We start from the raw sequence: 21,407 nt of genomic DNA, 5'->3' as shown, positions 1-21,407 counted from the left end.
TTTCCATGACTGCTTCAGTCTCTTTACTTGTGGTTGGTTTGTTGCAGTGTTCTGTTTCCTCTAGGGTCAGTGTAGGTTGTTTGTGTGTTTCTAGGAAATTGTCCATTTCATCCAAGTTGTCTAATTTGTTGGCATACAGTCGTTCATGGTATCCTTTGATGATCTTTTTTATTTCTGTTAGGTCAGTAGTCATGTCCCCCCTCTCATTTATTTAATTGAATATTATCTTAGTTTTTCTTTGTCAGTCTAGCTAAGTGTTTGTCAATTTTATTAATCTCAAAGAAACAACTTTTGGTTTTGTCAGTTCTCTCTATTGGCTTTTTTTGTTGTTCTAAATTGCATTTCTTTCTGCTCTAATTTTTGTTATTTGTTTTCTTGTGCTTGCTTTGGGGTTAGATTACTGTTCTTTTTCTAGTCCCTCCAGGTGTGCAGTTAGGTCTTTGATTTTTAGCTCTTTGTTCCTTCTTAATGTAGGTGTTTAGGGCTATAGATAACCCTCTCAGCACTGCCTTAGCTGTATCCTGTAAGTTTCTGTATGTTCTCATTTTCATTTATCTCAAGATATTTATTGATGTCTCTTGCATTTTCTTCTTTGATCCACTGATTGTTTAACCTCCATACATTTTTGAGTTTTCCATTTCTCTAGCTTTATTCCATTATGATCAGTGAAAGTGCTTTGTATAATTTCGGTCTTTTTAAATTTATTGACACCTGTTTTATGACCCAGCATGTGGTCTATCCTTGAGAATGATCCATGTGCACTTGAGAATAATGGATATCCTGCTGTTTTGGAGTGCAGTGATCTGTATATGTCTGTTAGTTTTATTTCATGTATCATATTTTCAAGTTCACTGCTTTCTTATTTATCCTCTGTCTTGTTCTATCTAATGATGAGAGTGGTTATTGAAGTTTCCAACTGTTGAGACGTCTTGTTATTCCCTTCAGTTTTGCCAGTTTTTGCCTCACGTATTTTGGGGCACCCTGGTTAGCTGCATAAATATTTATGATTGTTATTTCTTCTTGGTGGATTGCCCCATTCATTAATCTACAATCTCCTTCTTTATCTCTTAACATTTTTGCATTTAAAGTCTATTTTGTTTAACAGTTAGTTTAGCTCCCCCAGCCTTTTTTTTTGGTTACTGTTTGCATGGAATATCTTTTTTCTGCCTTTCACTTTCAACCTATTTGTATCCATGGGTCTGAGGTGAGTCTCCTGTAGACAGCATATTAATGGATCATTTTTTTTTTTATCCACTCTGCCAATCTGTGTCTTTTTATGAGGAGTTTAATCCATTAACAATCAATATTATTACTGTAAAGGCAATACTTCAGCCATTTTATTCTTTGGCTTGTATATGTCATGTCTTGTTTTTGTCTCTTTACCCTTTCAGTCACACTTTCTGATAATCTTCATTTCTACACTTTCCTCCAAACCTCTCTCTCCTATCTTGTCTTTTCAGCCTGCAGAACTCCCTTTAGTATTTCTTGTACGGCAGGAAATACTTCCCCGTCTGGGGAATTCCTGATATTCTCTCAAGCATTGGAGATTACCAATTTAATTGGCCAAGCCCTAGATCTTGGGGCTTGCCCTTATGAAATGTATTCCTGCAAAAGACAAGCTAAGCCTACATATAAGTATGCCTAAGAGTCACCCCCCAGAGAACCTCTTGTTGCTCAGATGTGGCCTCTCTCTCTAAGCCAACTCTGCAGGTAAACTCACTGCCCTCCCTACTATGTGGGTACTCCCAGGGGTATAAGTCTCCCTGGTAACGTGGGACATGAGTCCCAGGGATGAGCCTGGCCCTGGCATCATGGGATTGAAAAAGCCTTCTTGGACAAAAAGGGGGAAGAGAAATGTAACAAAATCAATGGCTGAGAGATTTCCAGTAGAGTTGAGAGGTCATTCTGGAGGTTATTCTTATGCATTATATGGATATCACTTTGTAGTTTCTAGTGTATTGGAATAGCTAGAAGGAGATACCTGAAACTGTTGAACTGTAATCCAGTAGCCTTGATTCTTGGAGATGATTGTGTATCTGTAAAGCTTCTAAGGTGTGACTGTGTAATTGCGAAGACCTTGCTACTGACACTCCCTTTATCCAGTGTATGGACAGATGAGTAAGAAAACAAAGACAAAAAAATAAATTATAGGGGGCATAAGGGATATGGGATGTTTTGGGTGTACATTTTTATTTTTATTTTTATTCTTATTTATTTATTTGGAGTAATGAAAATGCTCAAAAATTGTGGTGATGAATGAACAATTATATGATGATACTGTGAACCATTGTTTGTACACTTTGGTTGATTATCTGGAATATGAATATATCTCAACAAAATTGCATTAAAAAATTCTTGGCTGGCAGTTTTTCTCTTTCAGTATCTTAAATAATCATACCACTGCCTTCTCACCTCCATTGTTTCTGATCAGAAATTGGCAGAGTCTTACGGGTCACCCCTTGTGTGTGATAGATCGTCTTTCTTTTGCTGTCTTCAGAATTCTCTCTTTATCTTTGGCAGTTGACAATCTGATTAGTGTGTGTCTTGGAATAGGTCTGTTCACATTTATTCTGTTTGGAGTACATTGTACTTCCTGGATATGTATATGTCTTTCATACAAGTTGGGAAGTTTTTGGCCATTATTTTTTCCTATATTCTTTCTGCACCTTTTCCTGTCCGTTCTCCTTCTGGGATACCTGTGACACATATGTTTGTGCGCTTCATGCTGCATTCAATTCCTTGAGACCCTGCTCAATTTTTCCCATTCTTTTCTCTATCTGTTTTGTCTGATTTTGGATGTCTTGTCTTCTAGGTTGCTGACCCTTTCTTCTGCCTGTTCACATCTGCTGTTGTATGCCTCTAGCATATTTTTAATCTCATCTGTTGTGCTTCATATTCCCATAAGTGCTGTTATTTTTCTTTGCATTCTTTCATATTCTCCTTTGTGCTTACCCGGTGTCTTCTTAATATCCTTTATCTCTTTAGCATATTTTCCCTTCATCTCCTTGAATTGATTTTGGAGATTTGTTTGAACATCTTTGATTAGTTCCAAATTCTGTATCTCCTCTGACTTTTTAATTTCTTCCTTTTACTGGGCCATGTCTTTCTCTTTCTTAGAGATTGTAGATATCTTTGGGGAGTCATTATTAATTGGCAACACAATAAACATTTTAAAATTGGCCTGAAAGTGGGTAAAGAGAAAAAAGGAAACATTTCTTAAACTAGAATCAAGAGAAGGGTTTGGAGAAGGGGTATGAGGACAGTGAAGACCTAATAAGACTAAATAGAAGCAAGAAAACCAAAGAACAAAGTACTCTCTAATGTTTCCAATATTGCAGAAGCAGCAAAGTAGATGGAATATGAAAAAGAGAACTGCTTTGTAATTCAAGGCAACTTTTAATTTCTGGGCATCAAGTACAAAAACAATTTTTTCAAACTATAACTGTCGTTAAATGTTTCAGTGTTTATAGTAAAAACTTTTAAAAGTGTGCTTACTGATTAAAATTAATTTAATATAACTTTATTAAAGTTATCGATAAAATTTATTTTTAACTCCATCATAGAATAGTGTCATGCAATTTAAACAGTGATTAATTTACCCTATGGATCTTAAATTGGATTTTACGTAATGGTGTTTGTTTTTTTAAAAGCATGTTTACTCACTAGTGTAAGACAGGATGAGTATAATTTTTTTTCATTACTAATAAAGTTAAACAATCCCATTTAAATTAGAAGCTTCACAATTAATCTTTGAATAAATCACAGAACTTTTGCTTAAAGAAAACTTACTTTTTTCTATTTATAAAATAATACATGCATATTGTGGAAAATTGGAGAATATAGGAATGAATAAAGAAGGAAATACACATTTTGGTGTATTTCCTGTAAGCCTTGTTTATATGCATTTTAAAAAATATAATTGCAGTCATAAGCATATAAACAGTTTTGTCTCTAGCATTTTTTCCCTTGCATTGTAATTGAAATTTGGAAGTCCAATACAATGCTAATAGTAGGTGAGATTCCTGAAATAAGTCCTGGGTTTTCTAACTAGAGTGTTTGAAACAGGCCAGTTAATTAGGCTTTAAATATTTCCTGTCTTTAAAGCCAGCTAAGACTTTATCTTTTAGACTGTCTGGCTTTTCTAAGTTTCCCGAGTACCCAAAATGTTAAGATTTATTGTTTAAAGGGGAAGAAAAATGGATGAAATTTAAAAATTATAAGTAGAATTAAGAAAAGAATTTTAAGTAAAAAATCTTCTCATAGAGAAGTAAATCGAAGCATTAAAGAGGGAACATACCAGTTTTTCAAATGTATTGTAGCTAATAGAGTAAAATGTGAAATTTAATTCATATCATGAATTATTTGTTGAGTATTTACTACATGTTAACATTTTTTCTTAGGACTTTACATATATTTTCTAATTTTATTTTATGTCCGAATTAAAATAAGTGATAGAGTTAAAATTATTGGCTAATATTTCTTTTATTATTTTTCTTGTTCTTAGAGTAGACATGTACCTTAATTTTAGAACACTTGAACTTTAATGAACCATCTTTTTGGACAATAGTTTACTTTTTTAGGTGAAACTCATGATGAATCATGATTAGCTCAGTGACTCAGACAAAGCAAAGCCTGCTTGAATAGCACAGAACGAATATTGGATAGATGCTAGCCTTACCCAAAACACCTGCCCCAAATAATATGTAGACTAAATGAACTTGAATGATTTTTTTAGATTTAAGATTCTTTTCTTATTTTTGTTTTGTTTTCTCTTTTACATTGTCTTATTGTCTGGACAAGAATGAAATGATAAAAAAGCACAGAGACTTTTCATTAAGGTTTTATTTGTTTTTTGTTTTTTTGTTTTTTTTTTCAGCTTAAAGCAATAAATGTAGATCTTCAAAGTGATGCTGCTCTGCAGGTGGACATTTCTGATGCTCTTAGTGAGAGGGATAAAGTAAAATTTACTGTTCACACAAAGGTAAATGTGATTTTGTACTTGAGAATATTTTAGCACTTACTGTGCTAACATTAACATGTTGACTGAAACTTTGGTTTTGAGCATAATTAGAAAGGGGCTATATTTTAGTTTATAATTTACTGCAGTGTTAACAAAAAATTTTAAGGAAATACACTTCTTAAGGTTAACATTTTAAGAATTAATCATAAAACCTAGAAATAATGTAAAATCAATTTCTCTATGATTTTTATTAATATCTTATTCCCATCATTTTCAATTTTGTTATATTCCTTCAATTAATCAAACTGTTGTCAAATTATTTTTCAGTTTAGATTTCAGTTCTAAGACATTTTCAGATTGCGGATCTATTTTCCTTTGCTTGATTAGTTAAGTTTTATATATATTAATAGATAAATTTAAATTATGGTAGAAGTGCAATATAATAAGAGCCTGTTAACTTGTTTTCCCAGTGATCCCAGGAAAATTTTGTAAGTGTTTCATGGTTTTCATAATAAAGTTTAAAGGCACTAATAGTCTTTCATATGGAGACTAATTTTAAAAAATAACAGATATAAAGTGTATATTAAAAACTTTAGTATAATTTTTCGTTTTTATTCAAGAGAATCTCTTTCCTTGCAGAGTTCATTGCCAAATTTTAAACAAAATGAATTTTCTGTTGTTCGACAACATGAGGAATTCATCTGGCTTCACGATTCTTTCATTGAAAATGAAGACTATGCAGGTTATATTGTAAGTATTGAGGTTCCATTTTAATCCCATTTTCCAGGAGTGTTTTAGATACTTTTATCATGTGTTGAAATATTGTTAAGCATTTAGTGAACTAATACATTTTCTTAATTGCTAATTACAAAACATGTTAGGCTGAGTTGTCTTGTTTGGAGGCATGGGAATATGTTATGCTCCCTCATTTAAGCTTGAATTCTTACTGATTGTTAGAATTGTAAAGGCCTTGTTATAGGGATTAATTAAGGGGAAATTACAAACCTTAGTTGGACAGATATTTATAGAGTTGGAAGGTTCCTTAGAGGCAATTTAATCTAAACATTCACCAGATGTTGTAATGAAGAATAAATGGTTATCCTGCCTCAGTTGTTACCCACACTGAGATTTCTGAAATTTTGTTTCACTTGATTTTAAAAAAATCATCCTGACCTGATTCTGTCTCCATCATTGTAGCTAACCCTTTTCAATTATTTGCTGCTTTTTCTTTCTTCAGCTCAGATTTTGGTGGCCCACTGACAATGCGTGCATCTCTTTGCATTCTATTTTCACCTTTTTATCTTCTGTCTGATATAATACTTTCATACTACTTTCTCCCTCCATAGACTGAGCACTCTTCAAAGACCAAGACTTTATCTTACTTAATATGTGTCATGCCTCACACATAGTGGATGGCTCTATGAATGTGTGTTAAACTATACTTGATGCTTTCTTCCTATTGCTCTCCTTAGTGAAACCCTTTTCTTATAGTCATTCTTATTTTAATTTTTCCCCTAGTTATCTTTTCTTCCTTTTATCTCACTTGCTTTCTTTACTTTCATTGATTTTTTTCCCTTAACAATTCTTAACTTGTAGGCCCTTCCTCCTAAGATACATCTTTTTCTTACATCTCTCTCTTGAATGATGTGTTTAGATCTTACTTACTCCCTTGTTATGGGCGAATAAAATGAGATTAGTCATTAATCTGTGTCTTGCTCTCCTGTTTTTAAGGCAGTTCTTTCTGTTTCTAATACACTCCTCCAATCCAGGACCTTTTTTAATGTCCCTTGCTGGATCATGTTGTTAGTATTCATTAATTGAAAAAATATACAATAGCATAAAGCTACTCTGAGTCAATTTTTTTTAAATACACTTGTAGTTAATCATACCATTTAAATACTTTTGAAAAATGTTACACTTATTTGCTAGACATATTCGTTCAGTCTATAGTCAGAGCTTAGTACACATATGAATTTGAGGACTTCAGGTTACCACAAAGGAGTCTGCAGATTGAAGTTTGGGAATGATTGGTCTCATACCAGAAAGTTGTACTATGCTGTACTTCTTCCTTGGTGTAAAGTACCTCAGGGGTCTTAATAATTTCTAGGACTAGACAAATTCTCTAGTCTGAGTTTGGATATTCCCGGTGTCCAGTTCATCCAGGATGCCTTTAGTTCTCCCAGAAATAGTCTTTTGTGACAACAGTAGTACATGTGCTGCAAGAAAGGAAATAGTCCCTTAAAATTAATAGTTTGGCACTGTTACAGATCCCACCGGCACCACCAAGACCTGATTTTGACGCTTCAAGGGAAAAACTACAGAAGCTTGGAGAAGGGGAAGGGTCAATGACGAAGGAAGAGTTCACAAAGATGAAACAGGAACTGGAAGCGTATGTGATTTTGTTGTTGCTGTTGCTTTTGTTAATTGTCCTTGTTTTAAAGCCTTTTTTTTCTTTTTCTTTTTTTTTATGCTCTCTGATATCCCATCCTTTTAATCATTTCACCATACTGACCTCTTTTGGATGACTCAGGTTTAAGCCACGTAACTAGTGTTAATGATCATGATCAGAGCCTACAGGAAAATTATAGAATAACTATCTGCATAATAAAATTCTTTAAATTATTATTTTAATTAGACTCTGGAAATTGAAAACAAGGGATCCAGAAGTTTACAGAAAAATGTAGAAGGGGAAACATGACTTTTTAAAGCAGAATGTAAATTATGTTTTCTTTTTCCTTTATTTACAAGGCCTTAGTCATTATCAATCTAGTTCTCTTTTTCTACGTGTACATATCACTAAAACTTCTGTTTCTCATAGAAGTATGCACCGAGCAGCTCTTGGGTATATTCTGTTTTCTTAAAAACTGTGTGTGTATGTGCATGTGTAATTTCCTTCCTCTCTGCTTATGGTTTCTGGCCATAGGGAAAATAATAGGAACAAAATAACTAGAAAATAATTTTTTAATGTTTTGCATTAAATGATTATTAATTTCATATATTCTAGAAGTGTATTAAATCCTTGAAAAAATGAGGTAATTTATATTTCGTTTTTATTGTTTTGGGTGAAAAACAGAATCTTTCCCCTTTGAATTTTAAACAATTTTGGATTTGCTGTATGTTGTTTCTCTGTATTTTGAGAGTTGTACAAAGGAGTAGTTTTCCTTGCCTTATTATCATCTGCATCACTCCTTTTCTGGTCATTTCTCCCCTCCCTTTTCTCTTCTTTCACTTTCAGTTTGCAAGTGTTTATTCACACTGCTACTCTACTCCTGTTCAGAATGCTAAACTCTCTTGAAAAGATAAATTAGCAAAGTAGGTTTTGGCAAGGTCTAAGATGACAGATATTTAAGAATTCTGTCAGAGCTGGATACAAGCAGTAGTCTGAAAGCAGACAGATATATACTTATAGGTTATAAGTCTGAAAACTGGAAATTTAGCAGAGCACATTAATATTGTAGAATCTGTGATTTTCCAGTGGCCCTGATCATGATTCTTTTGTGGTCTGGTTAGGGGTTGGATAACAGAGAACCTTGGGTTTATTCTACTGCTACCTCCATCCTCTGCATCCTTCTTTTTTGTCTTCACTGAATGACTACCCTCACAGAGATCAAACTTCTCCCAACATTGGTCCTGCTGGTTTGCTGGTATGTAAAACTTATCCTCCTTGCACATAGTTGAAGCAAGAGTATTGGGCCTTTTCCTTGAGTGTTTTTTTTTTTTTTTTTTTTTTCAAGCTGACACATATGATATGATCACTGTGATTCGCTGATGATATATTAAAATATTTTAAACACAGTTCTTCAATGTAGTGGCAAAAATCAGTCTCCATGGTATATTTCTTTCTTTTAGATGAAAGTAATTATTAATGTTGAAAAAATGCTTACTGTGGTTGTGGTTTTGATATTTTTTGTGCTGAGGTGTTTAAAAGCAATAATTAAAATTGAATCATTAAAGTTGGCTCAAATAGTTTATAATATACTTTCTTTGGAGCTGAAAACACCCCTCATGTTGCATAATAAGAAAGGTTTGTAAAACTTAAAAATATTAACATATAAGTATAATAAATACATAATAAATACTATTTAAACTAGCATGAAGTCTTCTCAGCTGTATTTATATATATTTCATGAACAGTTCAACTAAAACTTTTGATTACATTAATCTTTGTATCTTCAGTTTTGCATATGGAATAATCCAGGGAGTATTTGCTGAAAAGTTTTTTAGTGGGTGATTTTCTAGTTGATGGGGATTTTTTACCTTTAATTTTGTGTATTGTTTCTAGTGAATATTTGGCAATATTCAAGAAGACAGTTGCAATGCATGAAGTATTCCTGTGCCGTGTGGCAGCACACCCAATTTTGAGAAAAGATTTAAATTTCCATGTCTTCTTGGAATATAATCAAGATGTGAGTATTACATTGAATTGAATAAAACAGTAATCAAGATTTGTTTTTAGAGTTGTTAGCAAAGGCAAGAGTAGTTGAAAATGGCTTAAGACCTTTTTAGAGAGCCCTTATTTTTCAAGGCATTTTAAGATGATACTTTTTCAGATGTTATGCAGTATAATCAGGAGAACTTAAGTAGATTAACTGAAGAAATTATGATAGATCGTGTTACTACATGGGGGATTGTTTGCCATCCTGAATTAGGAACTTCTTAAAAAATAAAGTTATCAAATTGATTGTTTCTTAAACTTGAGTATGGAGTCTTCTGAAGCCTTATAGAGAATTCCAGGGAGATGCTTGAGCTAAAGAATTTCGGATTACATTTGGGCAGATTTTTGACTCTTCATGGGTTTAACTGACCTTTAGTGCTGATTGCTCCTAATTTTGCTCCCTCCCTTCCTCGCTGCCTGAAAAGTCTGTTACACTGCAAGAAGAGAGATTGAGGTGGTTGAGTTTTAAAGATTTCTTCATTCATAGTGATGGCAAAAAAATTTATTTTGGTGGTTGGGTGATAACAGATCTTAAGTCCTATAAAGTCAAATTACTAGATTAACCCATAATTTTAGAGGGAAACAAACATAGAATAGTGCTTGTTTGCTAAGATCAAAGAGCATTGTGTGTATAAATTTGCTTTTCTGCTTTGATTTTAGTAGATATGACAATAAAAATGTCTTATGTCTAATAGTAGAGGAAACATTGTTTAAAAAGGGTACCAAGTAACTCTAGATCGTAGAAATATAGAACTTTAAGCATGGATCCTTTTATAAACATCATTGTGGTATATGGTACTGGCAAGTGATAGTTTATAACTAGGAATTGTGAAAAATGCTGACTGTGTCATGAATTACAAGAAGCTGAAAAATGATTCTTGAGTAGGATTGCTGAAGAACGCATGCAAAGAATTGTTACGTAGCTGCTCATTTATCATAATTTTCTTATCTTTATAAATTTGTTTTTTGTTGGGCTCTATTTATGGCCTGGGCTAAAAGCTCGATAGTAATTTGGTAAAGTGGGATAGGTATGAAGTGAGGCATTGTAGTATCAGTGGAGGCCACTCGAGCTAGAGTACAAGTACTTGTTTCTATTGCTACAGTACTTACTACTGTCAGAAATCATGTATCTGTATTTTTGAAATTTGTTTTCACATTCATTATCTGCTCCCCCCCCCACTAAAATATAAGCTCTATGAAGGCAAAAGCTTTAAGTTTTCACTACTGTATCCTCACTATTTTATCATAGTGCCTGGTAAATATTTAGTTTAATAAGTATTTGTTGCCCTAATAAGTGAAAGATTATTAAATGTTTAGGTCAGCCTTATAAATCTTTTAAAAAATCTTAGAACTGCTTTCACAGTAATAACATTGAATGTGAATGGATTAAACTCCCCAATTAAAAAATACAGATTGGCAGAATGGATTAAAAAATATGAACCACCAATATTTGTTTATAAGAGACTCATCCAAGACCCAGAGACAGAAAGAAGTTGAAAGTGAAAGGATGGAAAAAAATATTTTTTGCAAGCTGCAGCCAAAAGAAAGCAGGGGTAGCAATATTAATCTCAGATAAAGTAGACTTTAAATGCAAGGATGTCGTAAGAGACAAAGAAAGACACAATATACTAATAAAAGGGACAATTCAACAAAAAGAAATAACAGTCATAAATGTTTATTCAACCAATCAAGGTGCTCCAAAGTACATGAGACAAACATTGGCAAAACTGAAGGAAGCAATAGATATTTCCACAATAATTGTGGGATACTTTCAATTCAGCACTCTCTCCTGTAGATAGGTCAACCAGACAATGGACCAGTAAGGAAATGGAAAACCTAAACAATGTGATAAACGAATTAGACTTAACAGACATATATAGAGGATTACATCCCAAATCACCAGGATACACATTCTTCTCTATTGCTCATAGAACTTTCTCCAGGATAGATCATATGCTGGGATATAAAACAAGCCTCAATATTTAAAAAGATTGAAATTATTCAGAGCACGTTCTCTGATCACAGTGGAATACAATTAGAAGGCAATAACCATCAAAGATCTAGAACATTCACAAATATCTGGATGTTAAACAACATACTCCTAAACCATCAGTGGGTTAAAGAAGAAATTGCAAGAGAAATTGCTAAATATCTAGAGAAGAATGAAAACAAGAACACAACATATCAAAACTCATGGGATGCGTGACTCCCAGCCGTGTAAATCTCCCTGGCAAGGTGGAACATCACTCCTGGGGATGAGCCTGGACCCAGCACCATGGGATTGAGAACGTCTTGACCAAAAGGGGGAGGCAGAATGAAACAAAATAAAGTTTCGGTGGCTGAGAAATTTCAAATGGAGTCGAGAGGTCACTCTGGTGGGCATTCTTATGCACTATATAGATATCCCTTTTTAGGTTTTATTGTATTAGAATAGCCAGAAGTAAAGACCTGAAACTTATCAAACTCCAACCCAATAGCCTTGACTCTTGAAGACGATTGTATAACTATGTAGCTTACAAGGGGTGACAGTGGGATTGTGAAAACCTTGTGGATCACACTCCCTTTGTCTAGTGTATGGATGGGTGAGTACAAAAATGGGGACAAAAACTAAATGAAAAATAGGGTGGGATCGGGGGGTGATTTGGGTGTTCTTTTCTACTTTAATTTTTTTATTTTTATTCTTTCTGGTTTAAGGAAAATGTTCAAAAATAGATTAGGGTGATGAATGCACAACTATATGATGGTACTATGAACCATTGATTGTACACCATGGATGATTATATGGTATGTGAATGTATTTCAATAAAACTGAATTTAAAAAATTTACGAGCTGCAATGAATGTGGTATTAAGGGGGAAATTTATAGCTCTAAATGCATACATTAAAAAGGAAGAAAGAGCTAAAATCTAAGAGCTGGTGGAACAACTGAAGGAGCTAGAAAATGAACAGCAAACTAATCCTAAACCAAGTAGAAGAAATAACAAGGATTAAAGAAGAAATAAATGATACAGAGAACAAAAGAACAAGAGAATAAAACCAAAAGTTGGTCCTTTGAGAAGATCAATAAGATTGACAAGCTCTTAGCTAGACTGACAAAATCAGAAAGAGAGATGATCCGAATAAAATAATAAATGAGAGGGGACATTACTACAGGTGCCGAAGAAATTTAAAAAATCTTAAGAGGATATGGTGAACAACTATACACCAACAAGCTAGATAATTTAGAGGAAATGGGTAATTTACCTGGAAACACATGAACAAGAAATGGTGTTTTGGAGAAGGCCTAAAAAGATGATATGGCCTGGAAGGTGTTTTGCAGGTGTTCTTTAAATAACTAACCTGAAGTTTAACAACAGGTTGTACAAGATTATAGGCTCAAAATTAAAAGATTCTTTTCAATCTTGTTTCTAAAGCTGTTTTTTTTTTTTTTTTTTTTTTTTCAAATTTTTACCCATTTCAGTGCTAGAAAGGAAATCTACATGCTATTCTATTATCTAGGTTTCCAGAGGGGTTGGAACTGATGAACTGTTGAAGTAGGGCTAGGGTTTCTTAAAGTCTGAAGAGGCCATGGGAGCATATGGAAGGCTTAGAAAAGTTTGTTCTGGCACTTAGTTGTATGAGAAATGGTCACTGCTCTAAGGGGTCATTGCCTTTAGTATTGTTATACTTATGTAGCCTTGTACTTTCTCCATTTCAGTAGGGTGCAGTCTGAGTCTATCAGGCCTATTCAACACCCCAGCCTCCATTCAGTTGCTGTCTACATCAGTGGCCATACTCAGGACCTCGTCATCACCCTGAACTACTTCACTTCTGAGTTCTCAAACCCTGATATTATGGCCTCCAAATACAACCTTCTATCCTTACAGCTTTCTTTTTCTTTTTTCTTATTCTATTATACCTCTTCACTGACTCACTGATGCACCTATATACTTGACCTTCTGTATATTCACTGTTGGTAGCCCTACTGTCTCTTTTCTTTCTTCATCTAGCCTTGAGTGCTCTCTCTGTCATTTATACCAAGCTTGTGTCTCTAATCTCCCATTTTCCAGAAAAGCTAATTTCAACTCATAGCGCTTCCTCTTAATCAGATGATGGAAGCCAATCAGAAATCAAATCCCTGAACTTCCTTTATCCAACACCCCATCCCCACCCCCGCAACTCCCAGCCACCTTGGCAGTCACACTTGTTTATTCGCTCTCATTTTTTTTCCCTGTATTTTTTTGTTTACAATTTTTTATTGTGAAGTATAACATATACAGAAAAGTGATAACGTTCAAGGTATAATTTAACTAGTAGCTGTAGAACAAATTTCGAAGCATGTTATATGTTACAGTTTCACCATGTCAGTTATTTCCTTCAAGCTATTCTAGTACCCTAGGAACTAAAAAAAAAAAATTATTTATATAAAGATTCAGTATTCGTAATCCTATGTTAAATCCTTTCTTGTCAGTTGCTGCCCCTGTCTCGTTTGATCACTGTCAACCTTCAGGGCTCTCTGGGCAGTGACCAACCTTCCTTGTATTTTTGTATTTTCTAAGTAAAAGGTCATGTCTTCTGCAAATAGAGATAGTTTTACTTCTTCCTTTCCAATCTTGATGCCTTTTATTTATCTTACCTAATTTTTCTGGCAAGAACTTCTAGTACAATATGAAATTGCAGTAGTGAAAGCAGGCATCCTTACCTAATTCCCGATCGTAGGAGAAAAGTTTTGTCTTTCACCAATGAGAATGATGTTAGCCGTGGATTTTTCATAGCTGCCCTTTATCAGATTGGGGAAGTTTCCTTCTATTTCTAGTTAGTTGAGTGTTTTTATTGTGAACAATGTTGTCTTTTGCCAAATGCTTTTTCTGTGTCACTTGAGATGATCATGTGGTTTTTGTCTTTTATTTTATTAATATGGTATATGCATTGTACCTTTCCATTCTGACTAAGATACCTTTCTAGCTTTGCTTTATTCCATGTACTTTGGGTCTTTAGAATCTCTTCTGATTTTCAACCTCTCCCTCTTTTCCTATAGCCTATAAACATGTTTCTCCTATCTTAATAAAATCCTTCTCCTACCCTACTTTACCTCAGACTGCTTGCCAGTCTTTCTCCTTTTCTTCATATTCAAGCAGAAACTTAAGAAAACACTGTCCTTATTCACTTCCATTTCCTTTCCTCATACTCTCCATTCAACTTGAAATCTGGATTCTTCCCACAATTATTTCATACCAATTGTTTGTACTAACACCATTTGTACCACACCATCATTCTTCTTTTTGTTTCTAACTCCAAAGGACACTTTTCGGTCATTTTGTTTGACTTTCTCTGGAATTTGACACATTGTCCTCTGTTTCCTTCCAGAATTCCTCCTTTAGCTTTGTGGCACCATTCTTTTCTAAGTTTTTTTTTTTTTTTTTTTTTTTTAAACTCTCTGGCTACTTCTCAGTCTCCTACATGGGATTTTTCCCCATATACTCATTCACTTAAATTTGATACTTCCCAGGGTCCCTCATTGAGGTCTTTAGAAGTCTAGAAGTTCCTACAACTTCAGATACTCTTACATACTGTTGACTTGCCATTCTCTATTGCTCTTGATTCCCAGCCCTGTAATATTAAACAGCCCACTGAAAAGCTCTATTTAAATGTACCTTCCACATCTTAGACTCATCTTGCCCTCAGCTGAACGCTTCTTCAAACCCATACCACCTTTTATCTTCTCTTTCTCTCAAAGATGGTATCTAAACACCTGAGAATTACCCATGACTTCTCACACTCCCAATTTCTATTAGAAGTCACCAAATCTGTTTGTTTTACTCTCTGTCTTAGGAATATGTCCACTTCTTTCCATTGCCAGAGTTAAATATTAGTTCCAACTTTAATAATTTTTGCCTGGATTATTGAAGAGCTTCCTAACTGGTCATTCAATCTCCAGACTTACCTTTCTTTTTTGCTAAGTCTGTGTTAAGCTCCCCATGGTTACTTCCCTAGCACCTTATGCACGCCTCTAACGTTATACTCATCACACCATATTTACTCATTTGCTTACGTCTTTGTTTCCTCCTCTGCATCAGAAGTTATTAAAGAGTAGGGACCATTCCTAATTATCTTTGTATCCCTAGCATCTAGCATAGCAGATGACTGTAATAGACATTGAGTAATGGTTTGTTGACTGAATTAATTAATTAGTATCAAGAATGCAATTTTTTAAAAATAACGGGATGCATTGGGCGACCTAAAGGTAGAGCAATGCAGTCTGACTGGTTGTTTGGAAGAGTTTCATGAAGGGATACCTTTTAATTTGAATGTTTAAGCCTGAGTAGAATTTTCAGGGGAAGGGGAGATACCATTTCAGGGACAGAGGAGACACTAAAAGTTCAGAGTTTCTTTGGAGAATGATTTGACTGGAGCATAGAATTCTGTGGGGGAAGGGTGATGGGTGTAAACGTAAGTTGAGTCAGATTGTCAAAGTTTTGAATACCATGCTGAAGAGACTGCCTTCATCTTCTGAGCATAATGAAACTATGTAAAGTTTTTGAGTAAGAAAGAGATGCTCAAAATTTGACTTTTGAAAGCTTTTCCAGACAGCAGAATGGATTGGAATGAAGAGATGAGGGATATTAACTAGTAGTCCAATTGGTTTTCTAGGCAAGAGATGATGAAGACTTTTACTAGGACAGTGGGAGTGGAAGGGGACATATTTCAGACGTTTGCTGGTGGGGATTTTAGCTGTGAGAGAAAGGAAGAGGCTGTAGAATATGTCAAGATTTTAATGAGAGGCATGGGGATTTAGGGAGCATGGGGGAGTATGAGAGACTGGTCAGGTGGAGGGGCCATGAATCAGAGATAGGGAACCGGAGGAGAAGAAATTTGGAGATAAGATTGTAATGAATAGTGTTTTAGACTCATCTTATGAGGTTAGCAGACTCTCCATGTAAGGATATGATATAGACAGTTGGAAGTAGGATCTAGAGTTTAGTAAAGAACTTAGGGGTAGTGATAAGAGATTTGTGAATCGTTCACATAAAGATGGGCATGGAAGCCAGAATAGTAGATCAGGAAATTACATGGGATGTTTCTTCACAGATAACCTGATGTGGCAACTGATAGGAGCCAATGGGTGGACTGCTTTTCAGTTTTGTCCTTGGATATAACCGTTCATGCCATTCAAAGTCATCTTTTGTGTTCCTTGTACTATAAAATGCTGACCCCCAAAACAGGACAAGAGGTGGTATTTAGTGAGATCAGAGTGAGGAATTTGCAGAACATATTTTCAGAACTTTTACAGAATCATTTGGTGTTACATTGTACCCCAAAAGAATTTCACGTGTTTAAAGGAACTCCTGAATTAAATTTTTAGTTGTCTTTATATTATACAACCGAGTTTACAGAAGTATGGTAAGAGGGCTGCTTGTAACAGAATTATCAGTTGTACTTGTAAAAATTGTATATCGCCTGAGTCTTTGGAAGTAAGACCTGGGTATGTATATTATTAACAATATCCTCTTTTTATTTACCCTAATGTGAAAATCATGATATACTTGATGAATTGCCACTTCATTTATTAAAAACTGAGATTCTTTTGAGATTGCCATTTCGATGTCAAAGAGTAAAGGAGGCATTACTTCCAACTTATAATCTAAAAAGAAAATGCCAAGTTAAATTTATTTTCTTTCAGTTGAGTGTGCGAGGAAAAAATAAAAAAGAAAAACTTGAAGATTTCTTTAAAAACATGGTTAAATCAGCAGATGGAGTAATTGTTTCAGGAGTAAAGGTAAGATTTTATTTGATTAAAGAGATACTGGTTTGAGAATTGACCTTTTTTAAGAAGGAAAGAGATTGAGATTTCAGGTGTTCAGAAGATCATATTGGAGTAAAAGAGAGGTTTGGACAATAGAATCCTTAGACCTGGAAAACCCAGGCCCCTGCCCTGAGCTGTACTCCTCAGAGGGCTCCTTTCTCTGAGGAGTGAGAGGTCTGCTGGTCCAAGGGGATGTGCCTATCTGGAGCCCATATCCATTTCCTCCAAACCAGACCATGCTCCAGGTATTCAGAACCCTATATTTCACTGCCCATATCCCACGCCCTCTTCCAGATTCTGTGTAGGTGTCTTCCCTAGGTTCATCCTCCAGAGGGTAGACTATGCTGTTGTGCACTCCATGGGATGACTATAGTGCAGCTAGACAGAGAGGGGCACAGGGGAGATCATTGTGCAGACTGGGATGTCCATCCACATGCATATGAGGTCCTCCTCAGTGTGAGACAGAGATGTGAAGTGGGGCTAGAAGATTGGGCGTCCTCCATTTGTACTTGCCCTTGGCCTTGCAGATGTCAGGGGCAGACGTGGATTCAGATTTGGAGTTAGAAGAGCTCAGTTGAGGTTTCCATTTTGTCTCGTGGTAGCTACGTGATCTTGGGAAAGTCATTTTCTCTCTCTGAATCTGTTTTCCTGTTTTCAAAATGGGGTTAATATCACCTAGATACAGGATTTTTGGAAGGATCAAATGAGAAAATACCATTAATGAGTTAATTATTTACCTAAATAATAACTAAGTTTTTTTTAATGTTCTAAAGTGCTATAGTAATTGATTTATCTTAAGTCTCTTTACCATTAAAATGTAAGAGAAAAATGTTCCCATTACATTATCAAGCAATTACTAAGAAAGAGATAATGTTGCTTTGTCATCATTGCCTGTTTTTATGGATACATCAACAATAAAATTTGGGTGTAGAGTATTATTTATTTGAACTCTATTCTTATTTTTCAGAGCCAGGTTATTGATAAATCAGTAATGCATGTGCTGTGATTGGTTTCCAGTAAGGGCTGAGCTTCCATTTTGATGCTGATTATGCATTAATTTTAAGCAAAATTAGCAATTAAATGTTGATCACTTGTTAATTAGGATTTGATAATTTTATTAGTAAAGTAATAACTAACTTTGAATATTTACAGTGTGCTAATTGGTAGCCCACATTATCTTATTTAATCTTTACTACAACCTTGCAAGTTAGGTAGTTTTATCCCCATTTTTATGGTTCAGAAAACTAATACACACGAATTATAGATTTTTAAATGACATTTTATTACTATTGCTTTTTGTATTCTGTTGCTATGTTTCAAGTTACATCATGTCAGTTGATGCTTTTTTTAATAAATGGTTGCTAGTTTAGAAGGGGGAGATACTGTTAATTTTTTATTTTATTTTTTATTTTTTATTTTAATTTTGTTCTAAAAAAGGATCAAAGAGAGTGGCTAATCATATAATTGCTCCCACATAGCCAGTTTGGCCAGGTTCGCAGAGCATTCAGGGAGGGGGCCCTAATCACTGAGGCCAGGCAGCCTTCAGGAATGGCCCGTAGAATACATAATAGACCAAGAAAAATAGATTATTTTGCTTCTGTCAGAATTTTTCCCTCTTTTCTCAAAAATAAGTGATCACTCCCACTGTCAGTAATGCATTTGTTGGAGAGGCAGGCTTGGTAAAGGCAGAGCGCAAGTAGGAGCATGTTTCAGAGTACAGTGTGTGAACATGAACCATATGGGGAACTGTAAGCCTGCAGCTACAAAACTATAGAAAATCTTTCACTTGATCAACAGAAATGCATGCTTACTAAAGTCTTAACTTGGTGAAATAAAATAAATATAACATCTGATTTTTAGAGGATAGTTTGCTGTTTTATTGATGATCCTTAATATTTATTTATAGTGATGAAATAATTTACATATTTTGCTAAAACAAAAAATTTATATTTTCTTTTGATCCTATAGGATGTAGATGATTTCTTTGAGCATGAACGAACGTTTCTTTTAGAATACCATAACCGAGTTAAGGATGCATCTGCTAAATCTGATAGGATGACACGATCACACAAAAGTAAGATTCTTCTCTGTGGCTAAAACTTAGATTTTTAATAGAATAATTTTAAAGTTGCTATGTTATCTACAGTTTGTAAAAGTTTTGATATAGTGCAGCAGTTCTCAAACTGTGGTCTATGAAGCCTTGGGGGTCCCTAAGGCCTTTTTAAAAGGGAGTCTGTGAGAGCAAAACTATTTTCTTAATAATAGTATAATGCTTTTTGTCTTTTTTCACATGTTGACATTTACGTTGATGGTGAAAAAACAATGTTGAATAAAGCTGCCAGCACCTTAGCACAAATCAAGCAGTGGTGCCAAATTGTACTAGTGGTCATTTTATTCTTTCCAACCATACACTTGTAATTAAAAAAAAAATGAATTTTACTTAAGAATATTCTTGACACAGTAGAAATTATTAATTGTAATAAATTTCACCATTGATTACACATCTTATATTCTGAGTGATGAAATGGGAAGTATGCAAAAAACACTTGTTGCATATGAAAGTGTGATGGTTCTCTCTAGAAAAAACATTTAGTGATTGAATTGGGACTAAGTAGCTGGTTTTTTCATAGCACATCATGTTTATTTACAAGAACAACTGACAGAAAACCTATGATTATTATTCAGACTTGAGTATTTGACAGACATTATATCAAAAATGGACTGAGATTGTCACTTCACGTAAAACAAATAGTATATGCTGTCACCTACGATGAAATTCAAGCTTTCAAACAGTGATCGAATTTTGCAATTTTAATTCCAGTGATTTTGCTTCCCAGTGATTAAAGATTTTTCTGATGAGATGTTCCGTAATGTTGTAATTTTTTTCAATGCTGTATGCCAAAATGTGTCATTGTTTGAAAGAGCTACGTAATTGATTGAACCAATATTTTGTAAATGTCCAGTGCACGGTATTTCAAAAATCATGTGTGTTAAAGATCCCGTCAAAGTGCAAGATTGACCAATGGGTTTTTTAAACAGCTTTTGGGGGTATAATTCTTGTCAGTAAGCTGTAAGTATTCAAAGTATACAGTTTGATAAGTTTTGACATATGGTTACACCCATGAAATTAATTTCACAATCAAGATAATGAAAATATCCGTCACTTCTGAAAATTTCTTTGTGGCCCTGTGTAATCCGTTTCTCTCTCCTTCCCCTGTCCCAAGGCAACCACTGATCTGCTTTCTGTCATTATAGATTTGTTGGCATTTTCTAAAATTTTATATCAATAGAATCATACTGTATGTACTCTATTGCCTAGCTTTCTTCATTCAGCAAATTTATTTTGAGATTCATCTATGTTTTTATGCATATCCACAGTTAATTCATTTTTATTGTTTAGTAGTAGTCCATTGTATGGATGTAAACAGTTGTTTATCCATTCACCCACTGATGGACATTTGGGCCGTTTCTAGTTTTTGACTATTAAAGTAAAGCTGGCATGAATCTTTGTATAAGTCTTTGTATGGACATGTGCTTTTATTTCTCTTGGGTTAATACCTAGGAGTAGAATGGCTCAGTCATGTGGTAAGTATATGTTTAACTTTTTAAGAATCCGTCAAACTTTTTTCCAAAGTGGTTATACCATTGTACATTCCCACCAACAGTGCATCAGAGTTCCAGTTGCTCCACAGACAAGGATAGCCAGTCTTTTTAATTTTAGCCATTCTAATAGATCTGTAGTGGTATTTCATGTGGTTCTAATTTACATTTCCCTAGTGACTAATGTGGTTGAGCATCTTTCCTTGTACTTATTTGCCATCTGTATATCTTTGGTAAAGTGTCTGTTCAGATCTTTTGCCCATTTTCTTTATTGGGTTTTTAAATTTTATTTATTTATTTTTAATTGAGTTTAGAGCAGGGGCGAAAAAACTCTTCTTGTAAAGAGACAGTAGTAAATATTTTAAGTTTTGTAGACCATATGATCTCTGTTGCAAATACTCATCTCTGTCCTTATAGCATGAAAGCAGCCATAGACAGCATGTGAAAGAATGGGCATAGTTGTGTTCCAGTAAAACTGTTATTTACAAAAACAAGTAGTGGGTTAGATTTGGTCACAGGCCATAGTTTGCAACCCCTAGTTGAGAGTTTTTTGAATATTCTGAATACAAATCCTTTATCAAATTAGGTGATTTGCCAGTATATTTTCCCATCTGTATCCCCTCTTTACA

The 21,407-nt window shown here is 34.5% G+C and overlaps 1 protein-coding gene across 2 annotated transcripts in view; it reads left to right on the top strand.

The window, feature by feature from the left end:
• Nucleotides 1–21,407, top strand: part of SNX6 (sorting nexin 6) — a 92,291-nt gene that overhangs the window by 39,139 nt on the left and 31,745 nt on the right. For both annotated transcript variants that reach the window (XM_037834804.1, XM_037834803.1), the window contains exons 3-8: nucleotides 4,877–4,981; nucleotides 5,600–5,710; nucleotides 7,228–7,349; nucleotides 9,243–9,366; nucleotides 17,056–17,151; nucleotides 19,147–19,252. In XM_037834804.1, coding sequence (XP_037690732.1) covers nucleotides 4,877–4,981; nucleotides 5,600–5,710; nucleotides 7,228–7,349; nucleotides 9,243–9,366; nucleotides 17,056–17,151; nucleotides 19,147–19,252 — 664 coding nt within the window. The remainder of the gene's footprint in view (nucleotides 1–4,876; nucleotides 4,982–5,599; nucleotides 5,711–7,227; nucleotides 7,350–9,242; nucleotides 9,367–17,055; nucleotides 17,152–19,146; nucleotides 19,253–21,407) is intronic.

Source organism: Choloepus didactylus, chromosome 4 (genome assembly GCF_015220235.1).
Source record: "Choloepus didactylus isolate mChoDid1 chromosome 4, mChoDid1.pri, whole genome shotgun sequence".
NCBI lineage: Eukaryota > Metazoa > Chordata > Mammalia > Pilosa > Megalonychidae > Choloepus > Choloepus didactylus.
Note: the sequence above shows the minus strand (reverse complement) of the source record. Positions and strands in the feature narration are given on the sequence as shown.